Raw genomic sequence first — 17455 nt, forward strand, 5'->3', positions numbered from 1 at the left:
ACAAAGTTCATGGACCCCTATTCACCATCACCTTCACCTTTTTGAACTTTAGGAACTATTTTTAGTAAAATAATATCTTAATATCTTAACTACCTATTTATTTATTGACTTAATTCATCTTATTCTGTTCATTTTACCAATGTAAAGTCTACTGAACATTTTATATGGATTTTAGACTATTAATAAACATTATTATTATTATTATTATTATAAAATTTTATTATTATTAAAATAAGACATAATTATAATCTATTTGTTTGATTTGACCATGTAAAAGTTAACGTAAAAGTTTCAGAACTCTTCATTATGCGAAACATTTTAATTGAAATACATATGAAACTGAAAAAAATGATAATAAAATATTAAGTCGATTGATCACTAAATGATCGAACAAATGATGTATCCAGTTACCAGTTACCGGTTCTCTTTGCTAAAATGTTTTAAATAACTTACTACATAGTCGGGTAGTCACTCCCATGCCTATAACAGTTTCTATACCTTAGTGTCTTTGGTTGTTGCTGCTTACCACAGGCCCGTACTAGCTTGCAATTGCAAAAGGGGGGGGTCTGAAAATGTGGATCTTTTGTCATGAAACCTTGTTTACCTAGATCAAATTTACCCAGAGTGGACCTTTTTCCAGCAAACCCCTAACCATTATAACTCAATGGACAGCGGACTTTTTGTTACACGGACCCTCAGATTCGTTACACCTGTGCTAATGTCTAGGTCTACGTCACCTAAATGTGTGTAAATATGTTCAATAACACTGCGCAAGAGTCTGTCCCTTGTATTATCGCATGCAAATGTATGTACAGATGATCTAACTAAATGTTTGTGAGTTTCTGCTTCAAAGGTTGTCAATGGTTTTGAGGAAATTGAGGACAGGGTTTCCCTCCAGAATAGTGCTTCAGATGATTAAATGAAACACGTATGATGAACAGAATATCCAGTGTATGACATATATAGCATATACAGGGTGGTTCATAAAAACGACCGATTTTACTATTATACAGGAAAGTAAAATAGATCATTTTTATGAACCACCCTGTATATTCATTTATAGTATTGTTGGTCTATCTCAATTGGCGATCACGTTATACTAAAACTAATTAATATGGGACACCTTGAGAAGATAACGCAACTGGAAAATGAATAGTTGAGGCCACCATCTTGAATCTAAAAGGCATTTTAATTTCCTCTGTATTCCCAAGAAACAAATCGTGATAATTATTAAAGATACCAATGTATTGCCAAATGAATTTAACTACATAACTCAGTAAATTTTGTTTGAAGTTTCTATAAGATATATGAGTTCACTTTTGATTCCGTGCATGGAAACAATACTAATATTCTACAAAACATTTGAGCTTCCCATTAATAAACAAATAAATTGATGATTATATAAGTCTAGACGTGTATTTTGACAAGATAATTATTATTATGCTAAAAAATTTCTATTTCTATGGTGGTCCAAGAAAATGCATTTCAAACTGAACAAACTTGTTGGTAATTAATTGGGAAATTTTGGTTGTCACCTTGGATTAACATACCATCTTAGATGTGCCTTTAAACAATTGAAACAATCCTCCTATATCAATTTATTGTTAAATAAAAATGACGTATAGGCCTACTTCATTAAATACTTATACATATTATACAGTTTAATAATAATAATAATAATATATATATATATATATATCCCTTTATATATTTTAAAAATAAGATACACTTTGTTCCTTTGACTCATAATGGTAAGGGGTGTATGGCGACCATATTATTTCTTCTCTAATTATAAAGCCTTTATTCTGCGCATAGCTAGTAAAATGCAGATAGTGTAGTAGAGAATCCAAATTTGATGAAATTTTGCTTTTATCATTTGTTTGACACTTATTCCAAATTAAAGAAAAAATTACTTAATATTGGTGAAATTTTGGTCGACATCTTGGATAAAGAAGCCAATTTGAATTTTAAAATTAACATTAAAATATTGAAACAATATCATAATCATCCATTTTTTCATTCGTATTTCTAGCCTTGACTCCCTTACTAGAGGCAGTTCAACTAAATTTTCAAGATATAATTAACACAAATACTAGCGAGTACATGTTAAACATGCTTTTATTTTACACACTTGAGAATATTTCGACATTGAAACTTAAATAAAACGTGCCGCCGCACATTTCGCAGGGGATTTAGCTTTAAAGCGGGTTCATCTATAGTGACAGCTAAACCCTTCAAATAGTAAGAATATGAACTAAGATGGTAAGAACAAGAGCGTCGTGTTGCGCTTTACGTTGTGTGCAGAACATTTTGACGAAAAAGTTTCTTCTTCGACGTCTAAAACCCCAATTACACTGGACGGCGTCCTTTCTGCGTCCTTTGTGCGACCATGGAACTGGCCAGGTCGCCGTTGGACGCACAAAGAACGTTCAAGCATCGCCGATGATGCCATGCTCGTCGCGAATTTTTGAACATGTTCAAAACAATCGCAGAGAGAACGCGATGGAGGATGGACGCTGTAAGGTCGCTCAAGGGACGCAGAGAGGACACACAAGCAGCGTTGTGGTCGTAGAGAGAAAGGCACAAGCATCGCTTTGTTTGCAGAATGAATGCTCTATGATCGGCCAGTTGTCGGCACGTGATGGGAAAATCAAGATTCGGTCGTTCGGACGCAGACGCCTGTACACTGAGACACGTTTTAATTGCTTTGGCGACCGTTGAGCGTCCTGCCCACATTTTTGATCGCAGAAAGGACGCCGGCCAGTGTTAAGGGGGCTTAGGTTTCAAGGTGAGCAGCGTCTAATGCACGTGACCCATAATGCAAAAAATTACTCTTACTACGGATGTTATCAGGATCGGATTACTCTAATGTTATACAAACAAATTAATTCTCAAGGCTGGGCGTTGTAAACTTACAGAGTAGTGTAAAAACGGCAACTGTTCAGCACACAAAGATCCCCATGAAAACCACCATGTGGCTTTGCACTCACACTGTGAAACATCATTTTTGTCATCTTACCAAAATAGCACGGCTGTAGGCTGAGAAAAATGTTTCGGGGCAGCTGTTGAGGTCGACAATGTATGCACGAAGGTTATTTGCACCGTAGTGAGTACTCGTGTAGACGCTTACTGAAGGAAAAGTAAAATACTTCTGATAGCCTGGGAGAAAGAAAAACTCGTATCAATTTTAATTCAATTTTTTCAAAAATATCTGTCCCTTTCCTGCGCCCCACAACATACGACCCTTGTTAAAACACCACTGCCCCACAACAATTATCATTGTTTTCCTAAATTCCATATTCTGCACATGTATACAGTTTACAAGAAATCCAAAGTAATTTGAAATATGTATAAATATAAGTCTGAAAGAAATTGTGGCAGAGTAAAGACCGCGGGTCACAGTTTTCTTTAAAAGAGACTTTTGTACTACCTTTCACGACACCTGTGCTTAGAGTTTTCTGTGATAGCATCAAATTCACTGTACAGTATATGTAGTATACATTTACTTACATACCTACCACTGGCGAAGTATAGTATGTCAATCAGGTTTGGAATGCACAAATCATGACCAGCTGTGACACTTGCGACGATGTATACTTAGAATAGGTTTTGATATTTGTTTTCCTGTCGTTTGATCTCGCATTTGGTATTCAAATGGCTTTTCCTGAAGTTTGAGCCACTGATAATTAAGGCGCTTGTCTGTGCCGCATCCCTTTGTATAAGGTGGCTGGCGTACGACTTGTGAAGTTGTCTGTTTTCTATCTTTTGACGTGGTCGTTTTTATTTAGTCAACATTTCTGTAAGTTAACTTACGGTAGAGGGACTATTAATGAATTTGAATTTATAAAAAATTGATCACGCAGTATGTTTGCATTGAAAAAACAAATCACTTGGCGAACAAATTGGCCAGCTGTTTTAATATTGGGCAGGTTAAAATAAAGACCTGAAATACCTTAGATTTGTAAAGACCAAGCACATAAATGTAACAGAGCAATTAAAGTTTAATCCAATCCAAGTTGTCAGCTAGACAAGTGACATTTTCTTTCCAAACTTATTGCGTCAACTGAAATGACTAAAAGGAAACGTCAGTGGCAAACATTTTAGTTGGCACTTTAGAGTGTTAGCTGATGGGCCCCAGCCGTAATTAGTTTATTTGGCGCCGAGAATGTCCAATGGTTCTAGCTGATGAAAACGGCAGGATGCTTTCTCTTTTCATTATCTAACGAAGTCAGCGATCATATACCTTCCAAATGTCAGACCTCGTAAGACTGCTCTTTCAATTGCCAAGTTTACAATCATATGCAGGGTGCCATTGAACGAATAATATTATGTTATTATGAACAGGTAACAAAGAAACACAGTTTACTGCACATTGATCGATTTCCAAAGGAAAACATCCGGTCTCTAGTGGCCTAATCGAACAATATCCAATCGATATATCCAAAAAGAAAAAACACTGTCGTAAATAAGTCATTAGGTTAAAAAGCCAACCTGTCGAACCTGTCGGTTAGAAATAGGTGCAACCAAGATAAACGTTAATATACTGAGTGAGGTTTACCTACAAATTAGCTTTTGGGATTTCCGGCATCCGTAGAATTCTGATTCTTTTATTCGTTAATATCTTAATTTCTAGATGATTAGAAAATGTTTTTTTAGGATCAATTAAGTTGGCAATCCTAACAAATCTGTCAGCACATGACGCACAGACGAAATTCTCGATACGGTGTTTGGTTCAAAACGTGCCATTTCTCAAATGGGATTCTTTCTTCAAACATGACCAGGTACATGTGTTTGGCTTTATTTCTGAAGTAATATCCATCCTAAAATCGTTCATCAGTGAGAAACGCGACAAGAAATATTAAAACCATCTTGATGTCAGGGGAACGGAATGACAAATGAAACATGTTGCAGTGATAATGAATCCCAGAGGAACCAACTGGATCATTATTGAATTTATTAATATATTGTATGGGAAGATAAGGAGATCGCACGTTACCATTTAACTGCGTGTATATATTCAAATTAACAATGTGTCGTCTCGGATATTGGAATTAATTTATCTGCGTGGTTAAATCTCAAATTATAAAGGGATTATATGAAGCAATCATCCCATTAAAGGTGATTTCTTATCTTATCTCGGACTCAGAAAATTTAATATAGGGCCGTCCACATGATCCGGACTATGAAAAACCTGAAGATAATGAACTGGCCTCACGGACTTTGCTGTATAGGGGCACTCACCCTAATGGCTCCTAAATATTTCAAAATCCATTTGAATCGACCTGGTCGGATGGTAACGTCAACTTTGTCTTGACAACAAACACGAGAGTGTGTTCTGCACCTTAACTGAGCGTGTGAAATAGCACGTTTCCAAATCCCGCTTGAAAGAACATCTATAGTCGGGTCTTTTGTTTTTTCCTTTGCTTTTTCTAGAAAAAAACTTTGACTCGATAGTTAAATCCGTTTCCCTGATTCTCGTAATGTACATGTAATAGTAACAAGCTGCTCTTGCCGGGTGGCTCATCGTGGGATATCAAACGCGCCTCATCCTTCAAACATGTCTAATTTGCGTCCTACATGGCAGATAAACAAGCGATTCTTTTCAATTATTGTATCTGTTTTACACAGTGTAATTCCCATATTCCCTGCTGTTGCTGGAGTAATTTCACGGTTTTATGGCTATATACATCCCTAGATTCTTCACAAACAATTCTACACGATATTGATGTTTTCATCGGTACTAAAACATCGCAGAAGATGCAATTCCTCTTACTATGTCTACATATTCATGTTGATACCAGTAAATTATTTCATACGACACCATTTAGCAATTTATTAATGTAACTGTCAGAGCAGAATTGTTAAGATAGTGGTAAAAAAACAGTGATGGTTATTCTTACGTCACACTACACCTATTTCCTAAGGTTAAGGGAGAGATGCGTGCACATGACAACGAGTTTACATAAGTAAGTTCCAAAGTACCTGTATGACCTCGCAGAAAAATATTGTCACAATCGAAATATTGGTAGGGATTTCTTTTTCGGTGAATTGATTTATTGATATATCCACTTTAATCTCACCCCTGGTGCCATTATATCATCAAATCATATATCATAATATTAACTGTGGCATCATCGTGTCATACAGGTCAGACGTGAAGGACCCCGGCGCCACGGAGCATCTAAATAATGTAAAAAGACTGTATACTAGTGATTCTTCTTTATAGGGTACCGCTGTTTTCCTGCTTTATGAAAGTCTGTATTTCTAGAGCAAAAAGAGCAGATTTTCGTTCCATCATTCCTACCTGTCAGTCCATACCGTATCAGTGCTTTTAATGGGAATACCGTGTTATCATTAGCACGTGTAATAAGTGCCTGTGCACCGCTTTGAAATGAAATCGGAAAACAATATTGCTTTGTTATCATTATATATGATTGTCAGTGTTTCTCAGCGTTCCTTTTGAAATGTCCGCATTTGAGATATTCTAGCCAGTGATATTATAAAATGCACAACTCATGCATTGTGTGGGTTGAGTTCTCTTCGATGTTCTCAAAGGTGTTTCGTCTTTTAGGCATACTTTTGAATCTCTCTGTTGCAAATTTTAAGGACAGGCTTAACCTAAAGGGGAGGGCAAAAAGTTTCATCATAATTATATTCTGGCCGAATGCTTTTGTATACTACATGTAGTACATGTACCATTTTTGTGTGAATAAGTTGTTTCTGGTGTCAGGTAAAATGACACCAACTAACTATGGATAAAACATTTTATCCAGTTCTGAAACAAGACTACCTTAATAATTTGTTTCGGAAACTTGCAGTTTTTACTGCAAAAGACTTTCCTCCGTGTACTTGATCCCCTTTCAATCTAGCTGTTGTGCACTCTAACAACCACAGAGACCAAATCTTCAGCAATTACAAGATTTCCACACTGTTCTCACTCGACTAGTTTCTACACTTAGAACAATACCAGGGATCCTTCTTGTCACATATTGAAAGTACTCTTCACGCACTACATTGTGAATATATTAGCATGTATTTTGCCCCCAGAATCCTAATGTCCATTTATCTTATTGTTTTGCCATCTTTTTGACACCTCATTTCCTCATAACAAGATTGTACATGGAAAATATGTTTATTAATGAGTTCCCAGTGACACCGAAAGACATTGATTTCAATCGCAATATAAGTGTTCTCTCTGATTAAGTTGCATAACGGATAATATTTTAGTCAAAAATAAAGACAAATGAATTGAATATAATAATTGGCATGATTTCATTTGTTCTTGTCAGATGTAAATATTGAGCACTAAGATGCTCAGTTGTTTATGAAAGCAAAACTGTTTGCTGTTATAACATATTAATCAATCCCTTCCAAATTATCAGAGCTATTTCACTATCCCCCAAGTAGTATAATATAATATAATTACAAGTAAGTAATAAGGATAACACTAGTAAAATAGTTTTTAAACATTCCTAGAAAGTTAGTTTTAACTGAATTAAAATCTTTTTCCTTCGAGGCCAGTAACAGAAGTCTATCGCATTGCATTAGTAGAGGTCATACCTGCAAGTACGTCACAACTAACACAACAGCAATTGCTGTCTGGTAACCTATATCGATGAACAGTTATGTCTATAAAAAACACTAAAAAGATTTCCCTCAATTAAGTTCCATGCAGAAATATCCTAGGATTACCTTAGTTAGCACCATCATTGCATTGAAATGAAACGAGATTGTCCAGGAGAATCAGAATCGGGGAAAAATTATCCCTCTGAAGCTGCCTCTTGTATACACGCCATTGGCATTAAAATTAACGGCTATGGTCCATAGTAATTCTATTAGATCTTTCTAAGTATCCTTATCAGTTCTGATTCGTTGTTAACTATCATGGCTAATCTATTTTTCAGCGTTGTGAATTCCCGCGTTGGAGCATTTGCAAGGAGATTAAAGCCTTCCAAGAAAAAATCTTGCAAATTACGAGTCGAAATGCTCTGCAAGAGGTCCGTTAACATGATAAGAAAGCACGTCTCAAGATGGTCTCGTTGCCATCGCGGAGACGTGTCAACGTCACAGTCAAAGCTGTTAAACAACACCGCCTTAAAATGGTAGGAGCTGAGTCCGTGTAAAGTTTTTTCGCGCCTGAACATTGCTTTGATTATTTTGAAAGCTTTGATTCTGGTACCCCTGTCTGCGAGCTCCATCGTTTTCATCACTCTCTGTTCTTTTTCGTGATGACAGTACCTCCATAAGAGCTCGGAACCAGGGTACTCGTCATACCAGTACGTTCTCGTTACAAGATAATCGAAAGGCGGATTAGCGTTGTTTCCTTTTAATACGATCGTCGGGATGATGTTCAGTTTGATAGTAGATTTCACCATCAGGGCGACCCTTGCTTTCCCTTGTGGTTCATCCTCAAAGGGGATGAGAGTAATATTTGGTATCTCTATTGGATACTTTAAAGCGTGTTCAATCACTTTGTAAACACTCTTGTCTACTCTGATAGGGGAGAGGTGCTTCCTGTCATGTTCGTTCCTACCGTACCTGTACTTGTCAGGTGCGTTGGGAGGGTTTTTCGGAGTCCTGGGGATTATCACACGCATATAACCAGGCTCCATTAAATCGGTAGTACATTTCCCTTCATCGAAAGGAAGAAATACATCAACTTCTTTCGCGGAAATCACCTGTGTTCCGTCAAACACACTCCCACCATAAATAACACTTTTGGCAAACTTGATGTCGAACTTGTTGGTCCGCATGCGAGGAAGTAAGGTGTCGATGACTTTCTGTGCCCGCTTTCGTAGTGTCACTAATTTTCCCTCAGGAATAACCGCCACGTTATGATAATATGACTCCAAATGATCCGTGAGAGGCGTAGACGGAGGTAACATAGTTTTTTCTTGTCCTAACCTCGGCAGTTTTAAAAATGGTCTAGAGTTTAGCTGTGATCCACTCTGTCTTACATCGACTGCCATTGAAACCAGTGACTTTTTTTCCCGACTTGCTATTAACTCACGTAACTGCTAGTTCCTCTCGGCAGGAGACCACTGTTTATATGCCTCGTACAAAGTTTAGAATATCACCAACTGCCTGTCAAGTCCCGCCCCAGACCACTTCTGTCTCAAAAGTAGGCTTTGGCGATACTCGTAGGTCATACTGTGATAATTTGAAATCCCCCTGTTCAGTGATAAAGTAAAAATCTGTACGTGTAGTTTCGTTGCTGTGGTCTCTTTCACGTGGGGGTAAACAATCAAACGCCACTATTTACGCCCCGGACCTTGTTCACCCCGTGCTTTTTCACTTTGCTTATAGCTATTAAACACACAGCGGTCTACTTACTGAGCAAACACCCCCTTTTATGCCGTTAATAAAAGGTGAATATCAAGCATAACCTGTATTTCTCAACAATTTTAATACAACTATTCAGAACACGATGTTTGTGTAGCATTCATACACCGGCGTCGCCTTTATTCGAAAATGTTAATATATCAGAAAGAGCACGAACAACATTAAGACTAAAATACGTTTTAAAAAAGTTGTTTATTTCGTGTGTGCCATTTAAGAACAAAGGGTTATTACGCCAAGCATATTGCACCGCTGTGTAAACGACTTGATTTAGATGAGCTTCGGGGCTCACGTAATGTGCTTAACTACTAAAACTTTTGTTGTTCCGACATATTTACTCTGCATTATTAGTCCCACGAAGAGCCATGAAGCGTGTGCCTATATACAGAGTAACAGTTAATAAGTTGCAATATGTTAACTTTGGTCACTCAAGCCTCTCTGACAGACTGAAATCAGATTCTTTCTTTCTTTAACATTTACAAAATATGGCTATTTATTCATGATGATTTTCAAAATTCTTTCAAGTAAATAGGTAAACAGGCGAAGAAAATAGTACGTCATCGAAACCACTTAAACAGTGCACAGTACCGCAACATTTTTTTATCATAGTTTACACATCGAATCACTACCATGCTTTTACATTGAACATACCGTCGGAATTTACCATAACAACACACTACCAAAGTTAAATTTTTCACATCAAATAAACATTGTAACACCCGGATATTTAATATACCAAACGGATTAGACTTTCCCAACGTTTCGATAACCATAAAAAGTGTATCTCATGTCATCCATTAGCACCACATTCTGATTCATATTTATCAATGAATGATATAAACAGCCAGTCAAAAATTAGAATCCACTCAATTTAAGGATATTCAGATATTCAGGATATTCAGACAAAATATACTGCAATAGTCTATACTTGAAAGGTCCATATAATAACATCAACATTCAATACTCTAAACTAACTAGTGTAATGACATTTTACGAAAATTTTCTCTTGGCTTAAGCCTAGGGAGCAGTTAAGTGCATTGTTTGTATTTTTACTTTGCACACAAAAGCAAAGCTAGTGTTTTCATTAAATGATATCCCGCTAATGAGACATAAGTAGAAACTGCATTTTAACAATAAATAGGAATATTCAAGATGACAGAAACTCACGATGCGTCACTTTAACTACAACTTTATAGCTACCTTTATCGTAAGATGTCAAATAGATAATGAATAAGTATACATCAAAGATAATGGTATATCTCCCAAGCATCTTGTTTCTTACACGATATATTACACTTACAGAGGCACAGATTAATATGACTGTGTTAGGTGTGCCAGGAACACAATTCACACGTTGCCTGTAACAAGCACCGGGGCTTCAGCGCTGGTATGTAACGTCTTCAGACTGTACCGCGAGGTGCGGGAGGTTCTCCTGGAAGATTGATCCCTAGGGCGACACGTAGTTTTACGGGGGTTCAGTAAGCGAAGACAGCAAACCAAGGCCTTGAGACGTCTTCTAAATTTCTGACTAAATATACTGTACAGGATGGGGTTGACCGCTGAGTTAATGTACCCCATCGAAATCACGAACACCCTGAAGGACCAGGTGAAGTGGAAAGGCACAGACGCAAAGGTGTTGTAAAACAGCAGTACCTGTATTGGAGAGTAGCAGATGAAGTAGACTATAACGCAGGCTATGAGCATCTTCACGACACCTCTGCGTGCTTTCACTGCCACGTGCGTGTTGGGTTTCTCCGAGCCATCACGTGTGCTTACTGGTTTATGGTGCAGCGTCGCGGAATTCAGAAATAGGCGTTTCCCTATGATGGTATAGAGAACTAGCTGTGCGATCATGGGGACTAAGAAAAGAAAGCCGAACTCGGCGTACTTGAATATGCTTTTTAATAAGCGCGAGGGGTATACCCCCCGGCAGAATTTCACATACGGGTTAGGCCCCACCACTTGGTTGTACAACAGTATGGGGACGCCGAAGGCGCACGCCAGGGTCCAGATTACGCCGATGGCGACGCAGACGCGGGAACGACTGCAGACGATGTGGGCTTGGATTGGGTGAACTATCGCCACGTATCTGAAAATACAGATAGAACTGTGTTAATTTGACAGTGGCTCGCAATCTGTTTACTTCCTGAAAATTAGATCGATCATTTTATCTTCATTTTGTCTCCAACTCCATGAAAGCCTTTTTGTTTGACGTAATATCTTTATTAGGATCTTGCAGTGCAAATTCTCGCAGAATCGATATTCGCGATTCCCTTATATTGAAACTAGATAAAAAATTCCTTTCAGCATGAAGATGATATTTTCGGGACATGTTATTGATGCCTGAGCGTAAAAGGTCTCTCTGATTCATTAATTTAATGGTTTCGAAATGCATTTTTCGTGTAAATCTAGGCTTTTGGCGGTCCGTCAATTTTAGACTGATTACTCCGTTTCTTGATAGTGTACACCGTGCATTGCGGTGCGGCTTTCTCATGCTTCGTTCGGTGCACCCAGTAGATCCCACGCTGCCTGCTCTTTGGGTTGGTGTTACACTGCGGTTACGGTATACTTGGCGTCTCCCGGAAACTTCCCTGAAACTTCACTCGAAACTACCCTGGATACTCGTTCAAATACTCGACTCTTATGTAGAATTGAAAAAGATAATGTTAAGTAGATGTAGACTGGCTTAAAGATACAAAGGAATGCATTTCATGTTTGTTACGGTTTTGCTGTATCGAATTAGAAAAAAAGAAAATGGTGCTGTGGAATTAGTAACATAGTCTGTTATTTCAAAGTTTTACTTTTCTAACAGTTATTTGTAGATAATTTTTTAAGAGGTGGAAAATTTGTCCGCTTAGCTCTAGAGCTTAATGAGATTTCGCTTTTTGTTACACGTTAATGAAACTTTTCTTTCCGCGTATCAATCGGTGTAAGATTAGAATTATTTCCACAAACGTGATAAGTTTGTTTAATTAATTTAAGCAACTCCGGGAATACAGCAGCTGGAAGTTCTCTATTTTTAGCGGTAATTCGAAGCCATGATTAGTGACTTTTTGTTTGCGAAAAGATGTGCGAGCTGACAATCAAAAATTTTGGTCACATTAAGTCAACGGTGCCCTCTCTGCGTTTTTGTATTCGGCATTAGTATTTGGGTAGGGTACATAGAGAATGATATCAAACATGGAAAATCTTCCCCAGCCCGCATAACATCAACTGAAATCACTGTTTTCGAGTGTCTCGTTCAAATCCAAGCGAAGTATGAACTTTTTTCCGCAAATTTTACCATTAAATGAGGTGCGGAGAAAGGAAAGGCCCGGAGTTCAAAGGGGCCCAGTATTTTTTTTACGTTTTATACGTGGCTATCTTATTTCTCAGGAATTCAATTTATGTTTTTCGTAATTTTTTATACTATACGTAAGCCCTTTTCCTTGATTTCATTGCAAATTCGCTGTCCTCATTTTACTTATTTACAGTGTATGTAATTCATGTTGTACTGTCCCTTTATTTCCATGTTTTATACTTTTTGTACATTTGTTCTGGTATCTATCGTCTCTTGATATCATTTTCAGTATCTTGGTCGGATATTAAACAAACAAACAAACAAACCAATCAACTAAAACTATATTCTTTACCTCTTTGTTTACACTTGTGTTTTTTAGCCACGAGCATGCAATACTTGTATATATGCATAAAATTAATTATTTCAAATAGTGATCACGAGTTGTTTTTTTTTCCCTCAATTCACATTGTAGTTTTTAAAATGTCTACATTAAAAACAAGATGACCATATTAGGGCGTAGAGAAATACGGTGAGAAGCGAACAAGATGCTTTCAAAGGGTAGAAGCACAACTTAATTTTGGTTTGATATTCGATCCGTAGTCTCCCTCTATAACTAGTTATGTCGAACTTATATCCAGCACTTACCAGTATGGTTTAGAGACCAGGGAGAGGGCTATGAAGATAAACTGTTTTAGCAATGTTTTTCGTGTTACTTGAACTGTTTGTACTTGGGCATTTTAACCCATTATTCTCTGTATATGTAGATTAAAGTTACTAGAAGCCATTAGGAACTTCAAACCTTAATCTTTCCGACATCTGTACTTACATACCATCTAGGCCCATCCATGAAAAATAAGGGAAGTATTTCCAGGGCCCTATGAAGAGAAACCTCTCCTAATTGAAAATCGTTAAATTGGGGTTGGAGAGAGAGAGAGAGAGAGAGAGAGAATTACGCTGAGCATTTCCCCAAACTTGCAAAATATCTCAAATGGAAAGTGTAGTCCTTATCTAAACTATATTTTCAACCAATACATTTTTTGTTATTTCCAACAGCCCCTTACCGGTGTCTTACCTTTCTACACAAACTGCGAGCAGCGTCAGGATGGACGCAGCTAGCGATGTCACCAGAAGTCCCCGCTGTAGTTTGCACAGTACCTCGTCCAGCAACCAGCCCTGGTTTAACATGAACATGACAATATCTGGAACCCCAAGTAACATGATCAACAGATCAGCTATAGCTAAGTTTGTGATGAAAAGGTTTGTTGCAGACGAACGCATCTGGTAGTTACTGAGAACGACATAGATGACCATGAAGTTACCAGTGACCCCTACGGACACAATGAAAAACCAGAGGAACGATAAAACAACGACGATTTCTTTAGAGGCAGGTCCGTCACGAGGGCCTGCTGTCAAGTTATTCAAAACTGCGAGATCATCTGTCCAATTCACCGCACTCGTGCAGTTTGAGTCTGTCATCTCCAACATCTTTTGAAGAGGAAAAAAATCAGACACCTGCGTCAACCTCTACGAACGTAAAACGAGAAGTGGCTCGATCGTTTCTTCTTTCCTTGATAGCTCGGTCTTTCACGAATGTTGGCAGTTCGTTCGTCCGTACAAATTACGTGCACATATATATATTGAGTGCATCTCTGGCGGAGTAGAAATAAACATCATCCTCCTATCCGAAGGTTAAGACCAACTTATGATCAATAAAGACAAGTGGCGTTTCGCTGTTACTTAAACAAATCTCCTTTGGGAGGATGCCCACCATGACAACTTCCAGGTAAAAATTAATGAAAGATTAATATATTTTAGACTGAGAAATGGGCCAATTACGCTTTAAACGAGTAAAAAGCGTGTTATTGCTCCAAGGCAGGTATCCCTTTAGTAAGGTCGGGGAGGCTTTAACATCAAATGTGAACATGATGCACGCTGTGCAGGAACACGAGGATTAATGGATTTCTAATCAATAAACACCAAGGGCGGCAAAGACAACAAACTGACCGTACCCCCGCTGATCAAGACATGGTCGACCGCAAGAATCGACTGCATGGTAGCCAGTCCTATAACGTGCTTACTCTTATGACTGTTGCAGAAGTATATTGAATAATGGCAAACACCCTATATTATATTCCTCCGATTATGGCAAAAGCTTCAAACTCTCTCTCTCTCTCTCTCTCTCTCTCTCTCTCAGTTAACCATAAACGCAGCAAATTCTTAAGCTCTTAGAATTCTAGGATCTAGGATCTGCTCTATGTCAAACAATAGACTTGCTCTCCGAAAACGTCATCAAAAAACCCCTATCTTGAAAACACGGCTTTCGCAGATTTTTTTCATAAAAGAGTCTCCGCTAACACATCCAGTAATATACCTATACCCGAGAAGTCACGTGACATTGGTGGATCTAGGATATGACTAAAGGAGAGAGAAGGGGGGCACAAGGACAAAAAGGATAATGTTACCACAATACTTTGGGTAGAGGGATAGAAAAATCGCTTGGATTTGTCTCTTTTCGCTTCTTGTACATTTGGGGGGAGGGGGGTAGAAGATGAGTAAACTATACATATATTTTTCGAAAGTAATAACATGAAACATTTTCAAGCACAATGAGCTTAGATTTAACTAGTAAACAGTTCTCGTTCATAACATAAGTACATTTGATGGATTCCAATGATATATTGTTCATGCCTCCTCTATTCTAATATTATTGTAGGGGTCTTTTCAGAGCACCATAAAAACTAATCATTTCAAGGAAGCTTAATATAAAGACAAACATGAACATGTGATAAAAAACTTAGTCCCCTCAACAAATATCTTTTATATACCCAGAGCATGTTCTAGTATCTCAAACATAATGTTATCTCAGACACATTTCTATGTTTGAATCTTAAAGGTATCCACACACTTTTTTGGAGGGGGAGAAGGGCTCACACAAAAGTATAATATTTGCTGTACCGACCCAATGTTGAGTATTCTGAATATTCTGAATATTAATGGAACAAGAGGCAGGCGTTTACGATCGATTCCGTGACGACGGGTAATCCCCGTCACCTTTAGACACGTGACCCATACGGGGGTTGTTTATCTGCTCCTTTCATGTTCGCGTGTATGCGGGTCAAACATTATACAGGTAAATTTTTGTTTAAATATGATCATTATAAGCGAACCTTAGAATACCATTATATATTCACCTCTTATAGAAACTGTAGATAGATTTTGAGTCAACATCGTGCATTTTATACATTAAAACCTCATGTTCGATTTGTCTGTCACTTCCGTAAACACAATAATGGCTGATTTGGTTGAAGCTTTTGTTATTGTTACACACGTATCTCAGTGCTGATTAGTGTAGTTCTAAAGAAGCAAATTATGGTGATTATGTAGAAAGATTGGAGTTGATGAGCGTAAATCAATAAACCGAAGAAGATACGTTTAATAAAATGTACATGTACTGGTCACATCTACTTTCTTTTTCGATTCCGTCATAACCTGAAGGTCGCCGTGTTTGTTTTGATCTCTCGGGACTTTTTCAACCTCTTATCATGGAAGTTACATCTGTAATACTAGGGCATGTTATGATTTGGATTTTGTGAATATCAATAAATATAGTTGTCGATGGGAAAACGAATCAATGAAGTACATGTATGTGTAGCGTAAACGTTAGTATAGTGGCGTTATTCCTAAACTATGTTTACTCGTTTTTAATTCAGGCCTATGCATTCATAACATTCAGCGCAATCAGATAAATGTTAAGTCGCAATGGGAAATGAAGCATCGACATCCCGGCTTCTCCATAATTTGGAGGAGCTTGAACAGGAGCTTGAACGAGACCAAGTCTCTAAGTCCAACCAACCACTAAAGGTGCAACATGGCTGGGATTCCAAGGACTGCTCTAATAATATGACAGTGCTAGATGACGGTTTGAAGGTAGGATTCACGGATCACCAGAAAAATCTTCTCAACTTTAAGTTTCTGACGTATCCTAACATTTCATCAAAATAAATTCATAATGTTTTTAGCTTGGCTGTTGACAAACAAACAAACAAACGGAGGTGAATACTTTATCTCCTTGGGGGAGGGGGGGGGGGTTAAAAGCCATAGTCTCCATCAACTTTAGATGCAAAAACGCCGAGTGACTTGATTTAAAAGTTTTATCTTTGTAACTCTTCTTTTGTAAAATCCTGTACCTGCTAGTGATTTGTTTCAATTTCAAACTGACTCCTTACAACGAAAAAATACGGGTTTTCATTTCATTATAATTTCACTATTGATTAAAGACTTGTTAAAACCTTCACGTTTTCTTTATTCACTAAGTCGTACAATCATACTTTGTATCCATTTTACAGGTGCGTAGAAATAAATCTTTACAGCCTAGGACGGATGCTGTTAGGGGCAAGAGAGGCTATGGTCAAGGGATACATATCTGGAAGATTCACTGGCCCCAGTCGATGAGAGGCAGCAATGCTGTTATTGGTGTGGCTACATATCAGGCCCCTCTGACTTGTACTGGTGAGTTTGGTTGGATGGATGACAGGAAAAAATTCACCTAGACCTATACATGTACATAAGTTATGTATAAAAGTGAAGACGTTTTTTATGCTTGAGGTATAGCAAGGGCAACTTATGAAGTTTTGTAGCATGTTTTTTCCATAGAGTTTTTACAGCTTTTATTGTTTTTGAAGAATATATATATATATGTATAATTATAATTATAATGTTTGCATATAGGCGATCTACTTCAAGTGCTTCTAATCTTATCATTCTCTCGAAGGTTATTCGTCTTTGATTGGTTCCAATGATCAGTCCATGGGATGGGATATAGTCCGCAATGTTCTT

General features: G+C 37.7%; 2 protein-coding genes across 2 annotated transcripts; both read right to left on the bottom strand.

The window, feature by feature from the left end:
• Positions 1-7835: 7835 nt before the first annotated feature.
• Positions 7836-8969, bottom strand: LOC106158061 (cyclic GMP-AMP synthase). The gene has a single exon (XM_013533901.2). The coding sequence runs from the start codon at positions 8967-8969 to the stop codon at positions 7836-7838; it is 1134 nt and encodes a 377-aa protein (XP_013389355.2).
• Positions 8970-9524: 555 nt separating this feature from the next.
• Positions 9525-14104, bottom strand: LOC106158062 (neuropeptide receptor 15). Its single transcript, XM_013533903.2, has 2 exons — positions 13692-14104; positions 9525-11428 (listed from the first exon to the last, which is right to left on the bottom strand). Exons 1-2 carry the CDS (start codon positions 14102-14104, stop codon positions 10687-10689), a joined length of 1155 nt encoding a protein of 384 aa, XP_013389357.2. The 3' UTR covers positions 9525-10686.
• Positions 14105-17455: the final 3351 nt, after the last annotated feature.

This window comes from Lingula anatina, chromosome 1, assembly GCF_051362555.1.
Source record: "Lingula anatina isolate TDL-2025a chromosome 1, LinAna3.0, whole genome shotgun sequence".
NCBI classification, from domain to species: Eukaryota; Metazoa; Brachiopoda; class Lingulata; order Lingulida; family Lingulidae; genus Lingula; species Lingula anatina.